General features: G+C 38.3%; 2 protein-coding genes across 2 annotated transcripts; one reads left to right on the top strand and one right to left on the bottom strand.

Annotated features, from left to right (window-relative positions):
- Positions 1–2,344: 2,344 nt before the first annotated feature.
- LOC131793204 (DCN1-like protein 3) lies at positions 2,345–4,393 on the bottom strand. The gene has a single exon (XM_059110615.2). It carries the CDS (start codon positions 4,280–4,282, stop codon positions 3,371–3,373), a length of 912 nt encoding a protein of 303 aa, XP_058966598.1. The 5' UTR covers positions 4,283–4,393; the 3' UTR covers positions 2,345–3,370.
- Positions 4,394–5,536: 1,143 nt separating this feature from the next.
- LOC131793239 (TGF-beta-activated kinase 1 and MAP3K7-binding protein 1) lies at positions 5,537–13,769 on the top strand. Its single transcript, XM_059110657.2, has 7 exons — positions 5,537–5,648; positions 7,155–7,407; positions 8,141–8,268; positions 9,684–9,881; positions 11,022–11,191; positions 11,381–11,754; positions 12,682–13,769. Exons 1-7 carry the CDS (start codon positions 5,622–5,624, stop codon positions 13,143–13,145), a joined length of 1,614 nt encoding a protein of 537 aa, XP_058966640.2. The 5' UTR covers positions 5,537–5,621; the 3' UTR covers positions 13,146–13,769.
- Positions 13,770–16,536: the final 2,767 nt, after the last annotated feature.

The following is a 16,536-nucleotide window of genomic DNA, read 5'->3' as shown; positions in this document are numbered from 1 at the left end:
TGTGTATGGAGTAGTAGGAGATATTAATTACCCAGCATGTCAGTTGGAGAATATTGTGTGACATCTAATTAACACCCACAAGCTTTTAAGTTTCTCTGGTTTAATCACCTCATGGATCATGAATTGATATCTTATGGAAAAATTTAGATGTAAATGTCTAGAAGTAATGTACAGGCTAGAAAGACCACTCAGTCCACTGGGCATGTGCTGCTGGCCTCTCGGAACTCCCATTCCACTATAGTCTATTCTGTGACAAATTATGGACCCCATCTTACTCATTTTTGGGCAACTGTAACAACTTTATAACTGCAAATCTTCCCATTTTTAAATCCCTATATACTGAAATTTTTTTACCCACAAAATTGCGAAACTGTGAGACTCCATTCTAATAACTCTAAAGAAAAGGCAACCCCATAGTAGTCAATCCAGCTGTGAAAATGTCATTCAGCATATCCCCATTAGGTTATTACTAGGACAACTCCCCCACACCCCCCCTGTTTGTAGTTAAAATGAATACTTAACCACCTCGCTCAGTGTCCCAGCTGGCCCATGTGGATTTAAAGTACAAATTGTTTGAATTTCCTTGATTCCCAATCTCATGATCAATCTAGTAAAGGTTTTCATGAACATTTGGTTTTAAGACTAATTTCAGAGACATTTTTCGGGCACAAAACTGAAACATAAGGCATGTTTCATCGACTTACATCAAAATGATAGGGAGTGAAACATTATGTAATAATGTTACTTTTCAAACTTAAATTCTCTTACAGCCCAGCAGAATGTTGTTTCAAGTTCCTAAATATTATTTGCTTGAGAAATCTTGTATAATTTTCAAACATGTGGCACAAATAAGAAGTAGTTGGGTTCTAGATTAGGTCCCCTTATTTTGGGTTCCTCTGAATGAGAAACAATTAATTTCCCCTGGCACAAAATACTGAAAATCTGAAAAACTGTTAACCCTTAAACTCTTAAGATCTGATTGTTTATTCTCCCCTCTAGCTGCAGCACATTTCCTTGTAAATTAGTTATGAGAACTTGGTACTAGATCAAGATAACAGCTTCTGCTTGATAAGTTCAAATATTCTCACTACCTGTTTGCTGAATGATGTTTGGATATTATAGGGAGAAGTTTCATATTAATCACTTCTGGGTGTTAAAGAGTTAACCTGGTAAAGGTCAAGTCTCCATTATTTACTGTCAGATACCATATTTAGGCTTGTAAAGTAGTGCTTTGTCACTGGTAATTTTTTTGTTGATGTGAAAAGTGTGAAAGAATGTTTTTATATTTTCCTTGGTTTATGCTGTCATAAATATAGTGTAACCAACTAATAAGAAGAGGCAACTTCAGCAACTGTGAAAAAATTTGGAGTAATTCCTAGTAACTGCTGTCAAGTATTACTACTTTCTTGTTGTCACTTTCGTCAATTTATTCTCTCCCACAATTAGTAGTTAACTTTAAAAGGTGACCTCCATCAAATGTTTCAAATGCTTCAAAAGAAGATAGAAATCAATGGAAGACATTATCATTTGATGTAGTTATCACCTTGTTAATTACATCAACCCAACTAAACAAAAATCCCATTTGTGATAATCTTTGGATGTTAATCCTTCAGTATAATCTTCAAACAATTTTTTTTAAGTGCAGTAAAGGACTTAATCCCTGCTTCTTGTCTTCTTAAATCAAATATATTAATTATACACTTTTGCAAGCCCCAGATGCCATGGAATTTTAATTATTCATTCCCATAGAGAAGAGACAGTGATTAAGGGCCTCTGTTAAACCTACAATTCACCATTTCACCCCCAAGAGTGGGTAGCATCAAACTACCCCTTACTATATGACCCTGGAATCAAACATTAAGGTCATGAGAATACAGGAAATGATCACCAACTACAGAGGCTCTTAAACAAAGAGATTCTTAAACAAATTCTCCCTGTCGGCATCTCAAGGAATGTATAGGGAAAAGTATGGAGGATAAGCATACTGATGTTCAGGTGTTCCTAACCTTAAGAATAAGTTCTTAATCTTTTGACCTTATCAGTGATCAGTTTTCACAGTCTCCTAACAATTTACAAACACTTTAAACTAAGCATGTGATAAAAAAGAAGAAAATATGTGAAAAATGTGATACATCACTAAAAGTTTTCTGGAGTTGGCAGCAAAGAAATGTGTGGTCAATATGTAAGAAATTGAAGCTCTTCTTTGATGAAGAAGTCTTAACTCATTGCAACTACTTTCAACTCAATAGAATAAGAATTTAGTAATTTTGAAACAATATGAAGACAAAAGCAGTTCTAGGTTCAATCTATTTTGCAATTATGAAAATATCCTTGAAAATTTAGCTTGAAAACATAATGTTTTAATGTATAGTACTTCACAGTACAAGAATTACATTACAGTTCCAGACAAAATAAAGTTAATTTTACCTCTTTGTGGAAATGCTTTTAAAATTTTACAGACAGGTTCATTCACCATCCTTCATTGCTTTAATGATACCTATGAGCTTAAAATAGTTAAATGTTGGTGGTTGCTATGGGCTTGTTGACATAAATGAAGAGAATTTAGCACACCAGCAACACGATATCTTTTCTAGACGATCTCTGATTGTCTAGTCCTCTGATTAATGACAAAGACTTGATATTTGTTTTGTGTGGTAGGTATATTGTAGTTTATCAATTTGTCACTAGCACAAAGAATTGAATACGATTGCATAGTAACAAAAATCGGCATTTTAAATGCATACATACTAATTTCAAAATAGACTTATTGCAGAACGACTTACAGCTGTTTTATTGCAACTGTATTTCCCTCCAACAAGATTGTATTAAGCGAAATTTCAATGATCTGTCGGTGGAATGTTAAATGGCATAGGGTATAAAACTTCACATTAAGCTAATAAAATTTAAAAATAATAATTTAAGAATTGGTAACCTCTCCTTTCACAACTTTGACAATTGTTTTGTAATCAGGACCAATGGAATACCTAAGTTCGAAAACCCGTTGATCCGTCGCACATGATGTCTGATCTAAAATTTAAAACCCCTTCCCGATGAAAATGAAATTAGCAAGATTTAATCTATTGACAGCGCTTCCTAAACAAAGCGATTTTTCTTATTATCATCGATTCCGCGGTGTATGATCGGGGAAGTTGTTTCACCCTTTTCAGTAATGAAGTAGGACCTTAATACACTGCCTGTGGATTGGATCGTAGCTTAATTGCGGGAGGCAGGCCGCACGAATAGAATTATTTTTTGTGCTTTCTACAAGTGTGATGGCGAAGTCTTCGATAGCGATAAGATCAAACATGTTTAAGTTCAATTCTAGGCTAAGCTACCAAAATATTATGAAATTTCAGAACGAAGTCAAAGTCTAAAAGGAGTACGTGCTTTCCTCTTTGATAATTCCGTTCTCCTGTTTCTCCTCGTGTATAGCTGCAGCGTCATCTTTTGGTAGTTGTTTGATCAATTCTCTTTCCGATTCTACAAAATCGTCAAAAAGACTTGGCCATGCCTCCGAGTCATCGTAATTCTCGAAATCCGGCTCAATTGCCTCTGTGAAATTTAAAAACATATACCAAGTATCTCGTGAAATTCCCCGCAGTTGTCTGTTTTCTAAATAGGCAAACCATCGATCTAGAACAGCTGGCACGTTCCTTGAAAAGACAAGTTTCCAAAGTGGAAGAGCGATGTTCTTAGGAAGGGCTCTCTGGCCCTCATCCACATCAAGTCCAAACTTGAAAGTGAATCGATACAAATCCTTGAACTTCTCGACGTCATTTGTTACCTCTGCTTCTAGTTCGGGAAATTTATTTTGTAGGCTTCTTATGGAGTCTACCCTGAGAGCTTTGCATCCTTCGAAAAATTCATTTCTCGTAAAGCGACACATTTGCGAGGCATTAAATTTCCAGGCCAGAACAAGCACGATGAACTCTGTCGGATCAACACCTAAGTCTTGACAAAACTTCTCCATGCCATCCGCAAGGATAGCGTCTTCGGTATCGTCCTTGTATTTACCGAACAGCGAAGCGATCTTTGACTCGTCAACTTCTTGCTTTGGCAAGGGGAACGTTCTTGGTATATCATTTGAACTAGTTTTCGCTGGCACACTCTTCTCTGCTGGTTTACTCTTGAACGATTCGTTCATAATACTTGGTGCGTGTTGGGTATACGAATTGTTGAACGTCCTAGTTGTTACTGATGCGGTTGTGGTTTGCTGTGAAGGCTTTCGCTGAGTTGTATCTGTAGATGAGTCCCCCACACAAACTGAAAAACACTTACCCATAACCTCAAATTACTATTCTTGTGTTCCAACGTTTTGTTACAGCCAAACAACCACAAAAAGTTTACCAAAGAGAGGAAAGTTAAATGTCGTGTTGCAACGAAAAGATGTCAACTTTTTCTTACGCTAAGGACCACGTGACCGGATGTTGAATAATCAGAAAGACTTCCGGTTTAGGAATTTAATTTTTGTGCCATAGTGAAGTAATTTAATTTTCACACATTTTTTTCGTATTTTTACTTCTGCTCTGTTGCCTAATTCGTTAAAGGGTGTTGCCTGAATACACTTCATTAAAATGAGATACGTTTGATATTCGGTTCTGTCCATGGGTCTGTTTCATAATTTTTATTAATTATTAAGAGACGAATGTTCCACAAAGTTAAAGAAAACAAATAAAAGTAGCAATGTTTGTAAAAAGAATATGAAAGGTAAAAAATACTTCAGCTCGATTAAGAAATAACGAATTATGTTTTTTTGTCCTGTCACGATTAGTAACACGAGCTAGGGATACAGAAAAATCCTGAGTCCCCGATTCTCCATGAGGAATCGAACCATAGACTTAAGAATATTCCATGTCCCACGTTCGTGACAACTGACACGACAAAAACATATTGCGAAAACATTTTCAATGTTTTGAAAATAATGACAGTGCATTATTTGGTCGCTAAAGAACGGAATGTCAAAAATTTAATCAGAACTGATGGAATAGTTTTAGTTTCCTCGTACAAAAGCAGATATTTTTTGTTTCATATAATTGTATTTAAAAATATATATTTATATAATAATTTATTCGTTTCCCTCAGACTGATAATTTTGACTTTTCTACATGAATTTTATCTTTTATCGTGATCACGCCCACGAACGAATGCTATGTTGTTTTTTCGCATTAAGAAATACCATGGGGTTCAGATGCAGTTATTGTTTTATTGTTTAGTCTACCAACTGTGAAAATTTATCGTTCGTTGGATTCGTCAAGTCCTGTTTAAAATTTGCATATCAGACGAAAGAAATAGCATAAGAATTTAACGGATTGTTCATGTCCGGTTTTGATATTCCATTCGTTTCATTCTATTTTAACCATGGCTTAGATTTGTGTTTGGTCGGATTGTGCTAGGATCGTGCTAGGATCGCTAAGATACCCTTTGTTATGTTCCCACCCCCGATTATTCCTAAATCCCTCTCACTTTCGTCCAGTCCGCTCCCTCTTTTTACCAAAGTAGTTGGTCGAAGGAGACTAAGACTAGCTCTCTCAATTATCCCAAACCTCCATCTTTGTTTATTGGATGGCGGAAGGAGAGAGGCCTTCGAATGAAGTCGAAAGTAATGATAACTTAGTGAATTCATGGCTAGCAAACGGAGCTCTACCGTGGTAAGTACTTAGCTCAAACCTTTTTTCGAATTTCTGTCTCGTTGTTTCTTCGTGATTGTCTTCGTGAAGCACAATAAATATAGAGCAATATGACAACAGTTAGCAAACAGCTGGAACCGTATCAAGAATCACGTATCGTCTCTTGATCACCCTGGTATTCTAGGGTTGCATAATTTCAGCCAGAAACTTCAACTGTAAGCCAAGGATTGCATATCCTTTTAAATGTACTCCTGTGATTTTAATAGTTGCTTTAAATGTTAACTTGAAATCATGTTTTCCACCTGAAATACTTCACTTCCTTCACACTTGTCATAAATTTTCGATTGCTCAACTGTATCTGATAATTATTCATCAAGGACGAAGTGACTATTGTTTAATAACTGCGAGACAAAGTTGAGGGGATTACGCAACCATTTTCATATAGCCTGAGTTGAGGTGAATAATTATTAATTGTCAGAGCTAAACCGTTTGTTTTGTTTTTCTCTGCTTCCAACTTTTTGCCCATCAATGAAGGGAAGCAGAGTTTGGCATGTGGATCACATTGTTAATATGTAAACTGAATGAAACATGACAATGTGTAGTGGTCTTGTCTTTTTTTTTTTGCAAGAACTTGTTTGATATAATTGCTCTGGTGATTATCAAGATGTGAAGGCTCTGATTTGTCGAGGATTGAATCATATCTTGCTATAATTACCTCATGCAAGGTGATTATTGCAGGAATGTGTTTCGTTAGTGCAACCTAGGAAGTGATGACAAAAATTTAATTCCTAAGACCTCGAAAGATGCTTTGTAGTTTGGAGTAACACTTTTCAAAAGGAAGATATGAAATTTTTGCTGGTTGAATTAGTGAACCCATCAAATTCAAGTAGAAACTGGTTCTTTAATCAAAACAATTGAAACAGAATGGTTTCCACATCAAAACAAATATTTAAAAATTAATTCCAAAAGCACCTAGTAAGGAATTATTTATCAAATATTGTTAAATAATCCCCCTGACTTTTTGTTAGAATTATTCAACAATTTTCACTTCACCTTCAGGGAATTATTGTTAATGACAATGTCTCATAGTTTGTTAATTGCAGTCATTCCAATAAGATAAAAATAGCTTCCCAGCTATAATCACCTTGTTTTGGGTGATTATAGCAAGATATGACATAATCCTCAACCCATCAGATTACAAAAATATCCACAGTTATCTGAGCAATTACAAAAATCTAACATCTATGTCAAGTCTCTTGAATACAGAGTGAACATAGTTCCCCTGTAACTATGTTATTCCTTGTAACTATGCCTTATCTCCTTAATAAAAGCAAATTTGGATACTTTTTCAATAAAAATGGGAAATCTCAGATTTCTCAGAGTATAGCTTGTTATCATAATAATGGAGTTTTCTGAAAAAAAACATACCCCCTGGAAATGGTTTGTCTCAGAGTATGGCCATTTCAACAGAAAATCCTAACAGAGATAGCTTTTTTTCTGATTGATTGCTTTAAATTTTGTTTTAAGTCCCAAAGTCCTACTGAGAATTGGACAGATGACCTCCCAGTCTGCAAATTGTCTGGGGTTGGTTTCCTTACAAATCAAAGGTACAGAGAGGATGGTGGAAGAAGGGAGGAACATGAATTAGAGGACAGGAGTTTCCATTTCAATGTAGATGACACATATCTCTATGGAGTCTTTGATGGTCATGATGGAACAAGGGCTTCAGATTTTACTGTTCAGAGACTCCCTGCTGAGCTATTACTTGGTCAGCTAACTGGTTAGTAAGAAACTTGGTAAAATTATTTTTTATTTTTATATTTATTTTTATTATTATTACAGAGGGCTGTAACTTACTCAAAAATAGCCCTTTTGTAGACAAGACCATCACATGAATTCTTGCATACATTTAGTTGTGATACTATATAAATTGTTTTGATTTATGGGTAAAATAAGAGAGCCTTGTGTTATGACTGATGTCTCTTTTCTCTCATTGTATATTTCTACTTGAAAATATAGAGGTAATGCAAAGATTAATTTTCTTTAGTTCACTTGGGATTGGTTATATGGCAGCATTTGAACCTCAGACTCAATTTCAGTTTGTAGTTTGGAGAGCTAACAAGTCCTGAATGATAATATGTTTTCTTAGTTTTCTTTTTAACTTTTTAACTTCCATGAGTGACCAAGACAGAATTTCTCCTTACAATATTAATACAATATCAAGCAGACAAGTCATGAGAATAAAGGAAAATATTAATTAGGGGATTATTAGTTGATCCAATACTAAATTCTCCAAACTAACATCACAAGAATTATATGACGAGCAGTAAGGAGAATTAATAATGAGATCTTTCAGATTTATACCTTATAAAAGTGGATGAATGATCGCATACTGGTATTGTTAAATTGCATTACTGATCAAGATGTTGTGATGTTGTGACATTTTATCTATTAATTGCTCTGAAACACTTAGTAATATTCTTATCAATAATCTAATCTCTGACTGTCAACAGCTGATATGAATGATGAGCAGATCAAGGGAGCCATCAGGCAGGCCTTTATTGTAGTTGAAAAAGGATTCTTCCAATCATTAGATGATGCTTTGGCTGAGAAGACAGAAATTCAATTATCAATGCCTGAGGTACATTTTGTGTTCTTTCTTGTACTTTAATCTTTTAATGTTAGGAAGATTCCAATTGGAGTTATTGTTTCAATTTAAAAAAATCCCCAACTACTGAAAATTTTTATATTTTTATTGTAGGAAAGTTTTAAATTGGGTTATTAAAAGGCCTGTGGCTGGATGCATCTGAATCTCCTTTTTTTTTTTTTTTGCTCTCAATTAAAGGCATTAAGTAATGAATATCAAAATTTAACAAACTTGTATAGACCAAATGAAAATATGGCAGATTACTTGGAGGGCCCATGTCAATTTGCATGAAAGTTAGCTTGTCTAGGTAGGCCTCAGGGCTTGTTTTAAAAATGCAGCTCTTGAATAGCAATGGGTTGTTGGCAAAATATTCTATTACACTATGCCTAAGAATTGTTTTGTTCCTGGATGTTAAGGAAAGATGGGTAAAGGAACTCCCTGTTGGAAAATGGTTTTATGTCCTATCCATATCGAAGGCCTTTTCCCCTTTGCACTCTTTTTGCAAATTCTATTTTTGATTTTTTGTGTGCAAATTAGCCTACCCTATGTTTCATCCCCAACTCCTGTTAGTAAGGATAGGCAGCCACCAATACTAAATATTCGATTCTGTTGATTTTTAACTGCCTTATTGATACTGCTATAGAGAACTGAACACTTCATAACTTTAACAGTGCAAGATAGTCAACTTTATAAATGAATGAAAATAAAGGGATCGAAAATCCCTGACTAAAAATCTTAAACGGCGTTGGCGCCAAGGCTCATGATGAAACAATTTGTTGAAACAATACAAAAACAAACTATGGGCGTAATTTTCAATGTGCAAAATTCTCAGTTATTATATGGTCCTTACCGACAGAAGAAATCTTTTAGGTACACGGGCAAAATCGGCCAGTGACAAATCTTCCAGTTCTCGATTTTCGCTCCCAGCCGCGAGAAATGCTAATACCAAAGCCACCGAATACGTAGCTTTGGTTTTTCTTTCAATATTTTGGTTTTCTTCCCCTTATAGGAAAGTTTTAACGTCACTGTCTGTACGCGATACGGAATTTTTAGTGTTTTAGCAGCCATAACCCAAAACAAATTCCAACAAACGACCTTAGATTGAGAATGGCGAAGGCTTCGCCGTTCATTCACCAACCTGACCGAGTGGCGCAAAAGGCGAGTGACGTGTCAGCGGCTGATTGGCGATATCAAACACATGTGAAAAAATACGATATTTTTTCACGTGTGTTGTTACGGCTTTTGTCAGAGCTGGAAATCCTTGTATAACTCCTTAGTTTATATGATAAAACCGTTTATTTCATGAATCAAGATACATGACTAATCATTAAACTTACTGACGCCACAGTATCAATATCAAAGAAAAACGTCAGTTTAACAAATGATTTTCTTGCATTTTATTTTCTTAGGGTCTGAGCTCATATGAAGCTTACCAACAGTTCCCAGATGAGGTTGCCAGAATGCAGGCCTTGCAAGATGAGATCAGTGGTGGTACTACTGCTGTAGTAGCTCTGATTTTCCAAAATAAACTCTTTGTGGCTAATGTTGGTGACTCTAGAGCACTCTTATGTAGAGAGACTCCTGAAGGAAGTATTTCTGTGACGCAGGTAACAACAGTACATATTTTTAACTCTTTGACTCCTTAGAGTGTCTAGCCTTTAATTTTTCCTTACCACGTGTTTTCGCCCGCCCCCCCCCCCCCCCCCCCCCCCCCCCCGAATCACACTTTAAGGTCAGAGGAATAAAGGAATAGCTTGCTAACTCAAGAGGCTCTGGCCTGTTCAACAAATTCTCCCTTGTTAGCACCTTGGGAAACGTATAGAGAACAGTGTGGAGAATATGCATACCGATGTTAGGGTAAAGGGTTAACTCCCAGTTACAGCGGCAATACCCACGAGCACCATAGCAGAGCAGAGAAGGCATACATTCAGTAAATCTTTTACATAGGTTGGTGATCTCTAGGGTTTATTCCCATCCTATGCTTGTTAACGGCGGAATGTAAAATAACAACTGCCTTCTGTAGTTAGCGGTAATCACTTATTTTGGAGCTTCTCCTTAGAATATAAAGTGACCTAGTCAAGCCAGGAAACTTAAATTGCCATTAACATGATAGCTTGCTCATCTTGTTGTATTGTACTGTTTTTGGGAAGGCAATCCGTGCAGCGCTCCAAGTTGCGACTGTTTTGGTCGACATGAGGAGTAATAAATATATTTGGCGACTAAAAATTCGGCGAAAGTCGCCAATTGGCTACCAACAGATTTGAAAAAAAATCGCAAAATCCATCGATGTTTGGTCGAATTAACAACCGTAAAAACGCCGGTAGCGCAATATTGACGATTTCGGCGACCAAATTATTTCTATGGCGACCATTTTGCAGCTAAAGGTGGCCAAAAGGCGACTTTTTAAAAAATTGAGCTTGGAGCCCTGCAGTGTGTAAGTTTGATTGAAGGGAAGCCGAGTAATAACTAGCGATTGAAACACATCTTTTAGGCTGGGCCAAACTTGTATTGTTCTGTGTTTCCAAATTAGAAATAGTCCTTAGTTTGCAATGTTGGTGTTTAGTGCTTCTTGCATAGAGAACTGTAGCATTTGATAGACTTGAAGTAAAAAGATCAAGGTTGAGACGAATCAGAAGGCATTTTGTCATTTTGTTGGGGAAAGCTTTTCTTTAAAAATGCCGCAATTTAAACTGAGTAGGGGAATGTACAATCTCTAAAACGCGACCTTTTTTCCTTTATATCCTCAGCTGAGTGTTGACCACGTCACAAGTAACAACGACGAGCTTACTCGGCTGGCAAATCTGGGTCTGGACATTCAGCAGATATTAAGGAATCGTCGGATTGGAAATCAGGAGAACACAAGAAGTATCGGAGACTATTGTGTTAAAGGTGGCTACAAGGACTTTGATATTCTAAGGTGCTTGCAGTTTGTTTTGATTTCTAAATGCATCTCTAGCTGTCCTCAAATTTACATCATTAACTCAGTTGATAGAACCACATTGTCTTGTAAACACCCCACACTCCCCCTTCCCCCCTCCCACCCACTCTCCACCGACGCCGCACGCGGTTTACCCCCTTTAATCATGATCTATGATGATTTCTGTAGTGCCGCTACTGAAGAGCCTGTTATCGCAGAGCCTCACATTTGCGGTGGCTTTCCAATTGACGAAACCTTCCACTGTCTGGTGCTGATGTCGGATGGTGTTTACAAGTCCATCGATGAAGCGTCAGATGTAGAAACCAATTCCAATTTTGATGTTGTTCGGCTGGTCGCTGAAGAACTTCATTGTCAGAACAACATGACTGGTGTGGCACAAGCTGTTGTGGATAGAGTGGGCAGGGCACATCATGACACATACATGACCCAAATGTCCAAGTGTCAGAAAAGAGATGATATGACATTACTGATTCGAATTTTCAAAGAGGAGATCGCCAATAGTTTGAAGAGTCCAAGGGCTCCCGGAAGACAGTCGGTGTCAGGTAGGTATGCAACACTTTCTGGCATACATTGGAAATTACGACTAAGAATTGATTGTCGGCGACCAGAGTTTCCATGCGGTCACCAGCAGGCGACTGACTTGAAGTCTTGCCAGTGTTCGTCCTGCCAGCCTGTTCCAGGCTTCCAGAGGGTAAAATGGAGTGAAGTAGCAGACGGCGAAAAAAAAACCAAGGGAGGTTTGGGTCGGGTCGAGTAAAGTACGCGTTCATCACGCAACCCAACCCAACCCTCCCTCGTCTTTTCACTCCTCCACGACTGTTGCGCCGTTTACTATCACACTTCGTTATGCTGAACGCCTGGAACAGGCTATCTTCCTGCAAATCAACGCTCGACAAACAATGCGTCCGCTATTTTTTTGCTGCGCTCTTTTACACTTAGCTGGTCAAGAAATACAATCGAACCTCCCTTTGCGACCACCCCTCGAAAGCGATCCCTCTTGTTTGCGACCTCTTTTTCAAACTACCAAAAGTTTCCGAGTCAAATTACTATAAAAGGATCCTCTCGTAAGCGACCACCTCATATAAGCGACCACTTTTAGAGATACTCGTTTACAACGTTCAATTTTTTTAAACTCCCATAGGCGACCACTTGACCGGCAATCGGCTTTATCTCTCACGAGCGGTAACTGAAAATTATTTCAACAGACATCATATAAGTGGTGCTACCGGGTGTGTTTCGTGAAATTGTATTTTGCTCTTAACCGAAAATTTTTGCAAATTGAATATTTTTGGCGACTGAATTCTTCCATCTGGCAACAGCCTGTTCCACGCGTTTGGTCAGTGAAACTAATGAAACAAGGTTGTTTAATCGCCACTTGGCACCAGTGTAGAAAAGTTAATTCGGACCCTGCCCTCTTGGCGCACATGCAGACTTTATCATTAGCTCACTATAGTTGTGGTGCATTACAGCGATGCCTCCCATGAGTCCCGGAGTGCTTCCTGTGTCTGTACCATATAACCCTTCCAACCCCATGACGGGGAGTGCTCCTTCACTGTACATACCGTCCGGAGTACAGACCAGACCTGCACCAAGCGGAAACAGCCCGAGTCCTACCACGTCCACACCCACCAACTTAGTACCACAGGTGACCATCTCGCGGTCAGACACTCAGAGTTCCGCTTCATCGGCCAGCGGATCGCCTTCTGGTTCATTTCCTCCCGAGCATGCAACTGCTTTGGGTGCGAGTAGTCAAGGTATTGACGGCGAAGGGGAAAGCAACGAACAGGAGCAAGGAACAGAAACCAGCGAGGAAACTAGGGTGCATTCGTATGTGGATTTCACTGACTTTAATCGCCAGGTGGATGAACTTGGAGCGGATAATGTTTATGGGTGGGACAATCCCAAACCAGCGGCACCAACGACGCCGGTGTAGATCTTTTTATTTTTTTAACTGAACCACTTTAAATTTGATTGTAGAAAATTTTCTTTAAAATTTGGCCTAGGGACGATGGAGCCTATTTTTAACTTGAAAGAGGGGGGGGGGGAAGGGGGGGGCTTGAGTACGAGTGCCTGGGGGCGCGAGTTTGTAGGCATGGGTTTGAACCATCCTACCCCAGAAAAATTTGAAATTTATTCTTCCTACGTACCTCATACTTAAAATACAAATATCGTCCTTGCCAAAAGTGAGGGAAGCTAAAGCCCCCCCTCCCCACCCCCTGCCTCGCTGTTGACCTGAGAACCCGCGCTTGAAAGTGCTGGATGGTTCTTCCAGAGAGAGTATCCCGTGCATAAACTAAACTTCTCATGCACGTCATGTCCATTCGGACATTTTCTCTCGGATACTAGACGGGAAGAAGAAGAGGCTTTTTTAGGAACTTTAAATGTGGTAATTGGACAAGTTATGATTACAGACCTCGAGAATCTACTTGGATTTCGAGGGAACATTACCCAGGAGTAATGTAGCACGAATATGAATATATTTTGTGTGACTTTTATTGTTGTACCTGTAAATGATCAATTCTACTCGTAGTCGTATTAAATTTCATTTCATTTTCAAGTCAGTCTCACCGATAGTTTTTTTTTTCGTGTAAAAGGAGCATCATCATAGTTTGCTTTTTTTTCAAACTTATATTTTATAAACTGAGTTGATAATGTAAATTGGCAACCGTGAAGAGTTTCTAAAACTGATATTTCGAGCGTTAGCCCCTCGTCAGAGTGAATGACAATATAGCTTAACACTGTAAACCCTTCGAGTGACTACCATATGATTTCTTCCTACAGTGTTATTGCTAAGTCACACTTAAATGTCATGAGAGTAGAGGAAATTAGCCTACAGAAGAGACGTGTTTTGTTTTTTCTTAACGTTTTTTAGTCAAACGGAAGTAAGCGCTAGGCAAGCGCAAAGTACGAGTCACTTGCGAGGGGAGGAGCTGCTATCTTCGTAACTCGCGCTTTGCGCTCTCATAGCGCTTGCCTCCGTTTGACTTGAAAACGCAAAACATTACGCCGATTCTGCAGGCTAAAAGGAAATGATCGCGAACTAGCACAGTTATTCTCACGGGAAATATTTTAATCCGGTCAACTTTTTTCACCGCCTATGGCTAAATTATGCCAATTTTTTTCCAAACAACTTAAGTTTTTGGTCGTTTCACGGTTAACGGTTAACCCGATTGAGACCCTTCTCGGAGTGTTCCTATTAAAGATGTGCCACCCACTCTTGGCTTCCTCTTTGTTTTCTCTTCTTTTCGTTCTTCTTTAGACGAATTTCGTTTGTGGAAGAGTGTTGTAGTGTGATTTTTCATTGACTGAACTTTCACACCGGGTGATAATGATCGGCCTGAGCCAAGATCATGAGTCACTTGGACTTCGAGAAGTCCCTCCTTTTCAGCAAAATCCTTCGCGCGAGTGAAAGAAATCAGTGAAAAAAAAAATTGATATTTGCGCGCCGCGGGACGGACTTCGCCGAAAAGGAGGGACTGCTCGTAGTCTATAGGATACTCAATGTGGGAGAGAAGCAAAAGCAACGCTTCAAAGGTGCCGAAGTAGTATGATAGTGAGCAGCTCGGTATTCGGTTCAGAGAGAGGTGATACTGGCCTAAGTGCTGGGGGCCCCAGAAATGGTAAACAGAAATTATTCTCGTTCAAATAACTCTAACGTGAGGCAGGAAAGAGATTTCTCACTCTCCCATTTCGGCCAGTGTAAACTTTCTTTTCTTATATCGAATTACAACTTTTAGCTATAGCCTTTGTCTTTAAAAGACTAGAGAACAATATTGCCAGGATGTAGCCATTGACGAAAACTGTGATATACTGACCTGTAACAAGTTACGTTTTGTTTCATTGTGAAACTCGAATTTAAGGTAAAACGTGATCTCATGGCTTACCCATGAACGATTGCGTTTAGTAGCGGAAGTGAATTCTCACAAGTGGGATATGCATGACTGGAACAAGATTTGAAGGCTATAGGAGAAAATTAAATCACCAATTCACCTTTTTCGGTGACTATTTCGGTTCCTGGTTGTTTTCATAAAATTTTCCTCTTTCAAGACCAGAAAAATATTGTACACTAGAAATTGTAGACCAGCAATAAGTAGAGGTGTCTGATTCCTCTCCAGACCTCTCCGACCTCCCATCCCCCATATTTTGTAGATTTTTTCCATTATATTTGTTTTTTCCAAAAAAGTCTGTAAAACTAGACGGTGATGCATGATGATCATCAGTTTTGTTTGTTTTTTCGTAAAATACTGTCAAAAAGATCTACTCTTGCGTTAAAATGTAACTGTTGTTATCCAAAGAGACATTCTCTTCTTTTTGGAAGACGTGCCTAATTTTTTTCCGGATCGAATGTTGGACCTACACATTACCATTTTGACAGTGAGTGAGCACGACCCTGGCCCTCTTAATCTTCCGCTTGTGAACACGTACATCGCAGACTGAAGGATTCGTAATTTTGTCCGACGTGTCTGGAAACTTTCCAGACACTTCCCAGTTTCATCGAAACGGGTGTATTTCGAATTTCTCTGCGCTTTCTGTTTAACAGCTTTCAGTATTTGTCAGTTCGTTAATCAAAATTTCCTCTAATTTATTTTCGTCGACAGTCTTTCATAAATCCAAATTTTGGTCCAAGAAATTCTTGCTTTATTGGATTTCGAAGGATTATCCGTTCACTTTGGCACGCGATGAAGAATAAAACAGTTTCCGACCGGATATGAACATTGAGTAAAAGTATTCTATCCTTACAACGTCACATAATTGTAGAAATAGTTTTACTTAGTGAATTATTTTACCCTTTGTCTTGGTGATCGAGTCGTTTTCAGAGAATCGATATTATAACGATAATTGGAGTAATTTAGACCAAAGGCCGGAAAACCCTACCCAGTTTGTTTTTTTTAATGACATGACCTAAGAAGTTCTTCCGACATCTCAATGGCCATAAATGGTCATCGGCCAAGAACACATAACTTCAGGTCTGGTGACTTGAAATTCGGTAAAACAACTGTTACTTTTCCTTCTGAGGTCCTTGGTCGACTGAATTGCCTCATGAATATTAACAAAAATATTTTTCGTGATTGAAATACCTCGAATTAAAACGGAAGGATACGAACACGAAAATTGTTCGAATTCCGATCGCGATAAATCGTGGTTCTGCGATTTTTCATTCGATATTTCTTGTAATTTTTGTACAAGAGATACTTCATTACAGCTTGCTTTCCTTTCCCTACTCGATAATCCGTAAAGATGGTTTATCTCTTTTTGAAGATGCAAATCGAGAACTATTCTCTCTGGGTTTCGTAGGTGTGTCTGTACGTGGTTCTCGGATGAGT

This window comes from Pocillopora verrucosa, chromosome 8, assembly GCF_036669915.1.
Source record: "Pocillopora verrucosa isolate sample1 chromosome 8, ASM3666991v2, whole genome shotgun sequence".
NCBI classification, from domain to species: Eukaryota; Metazoa; Cnidaria; class Anthozoa; order Scleractinia; family Pocilloporidae; genus Pocillopora; species Pocillopora verrucosa.
This window is presented reverse-complemented; position numbering and strand designations above follow the sequence as displayed.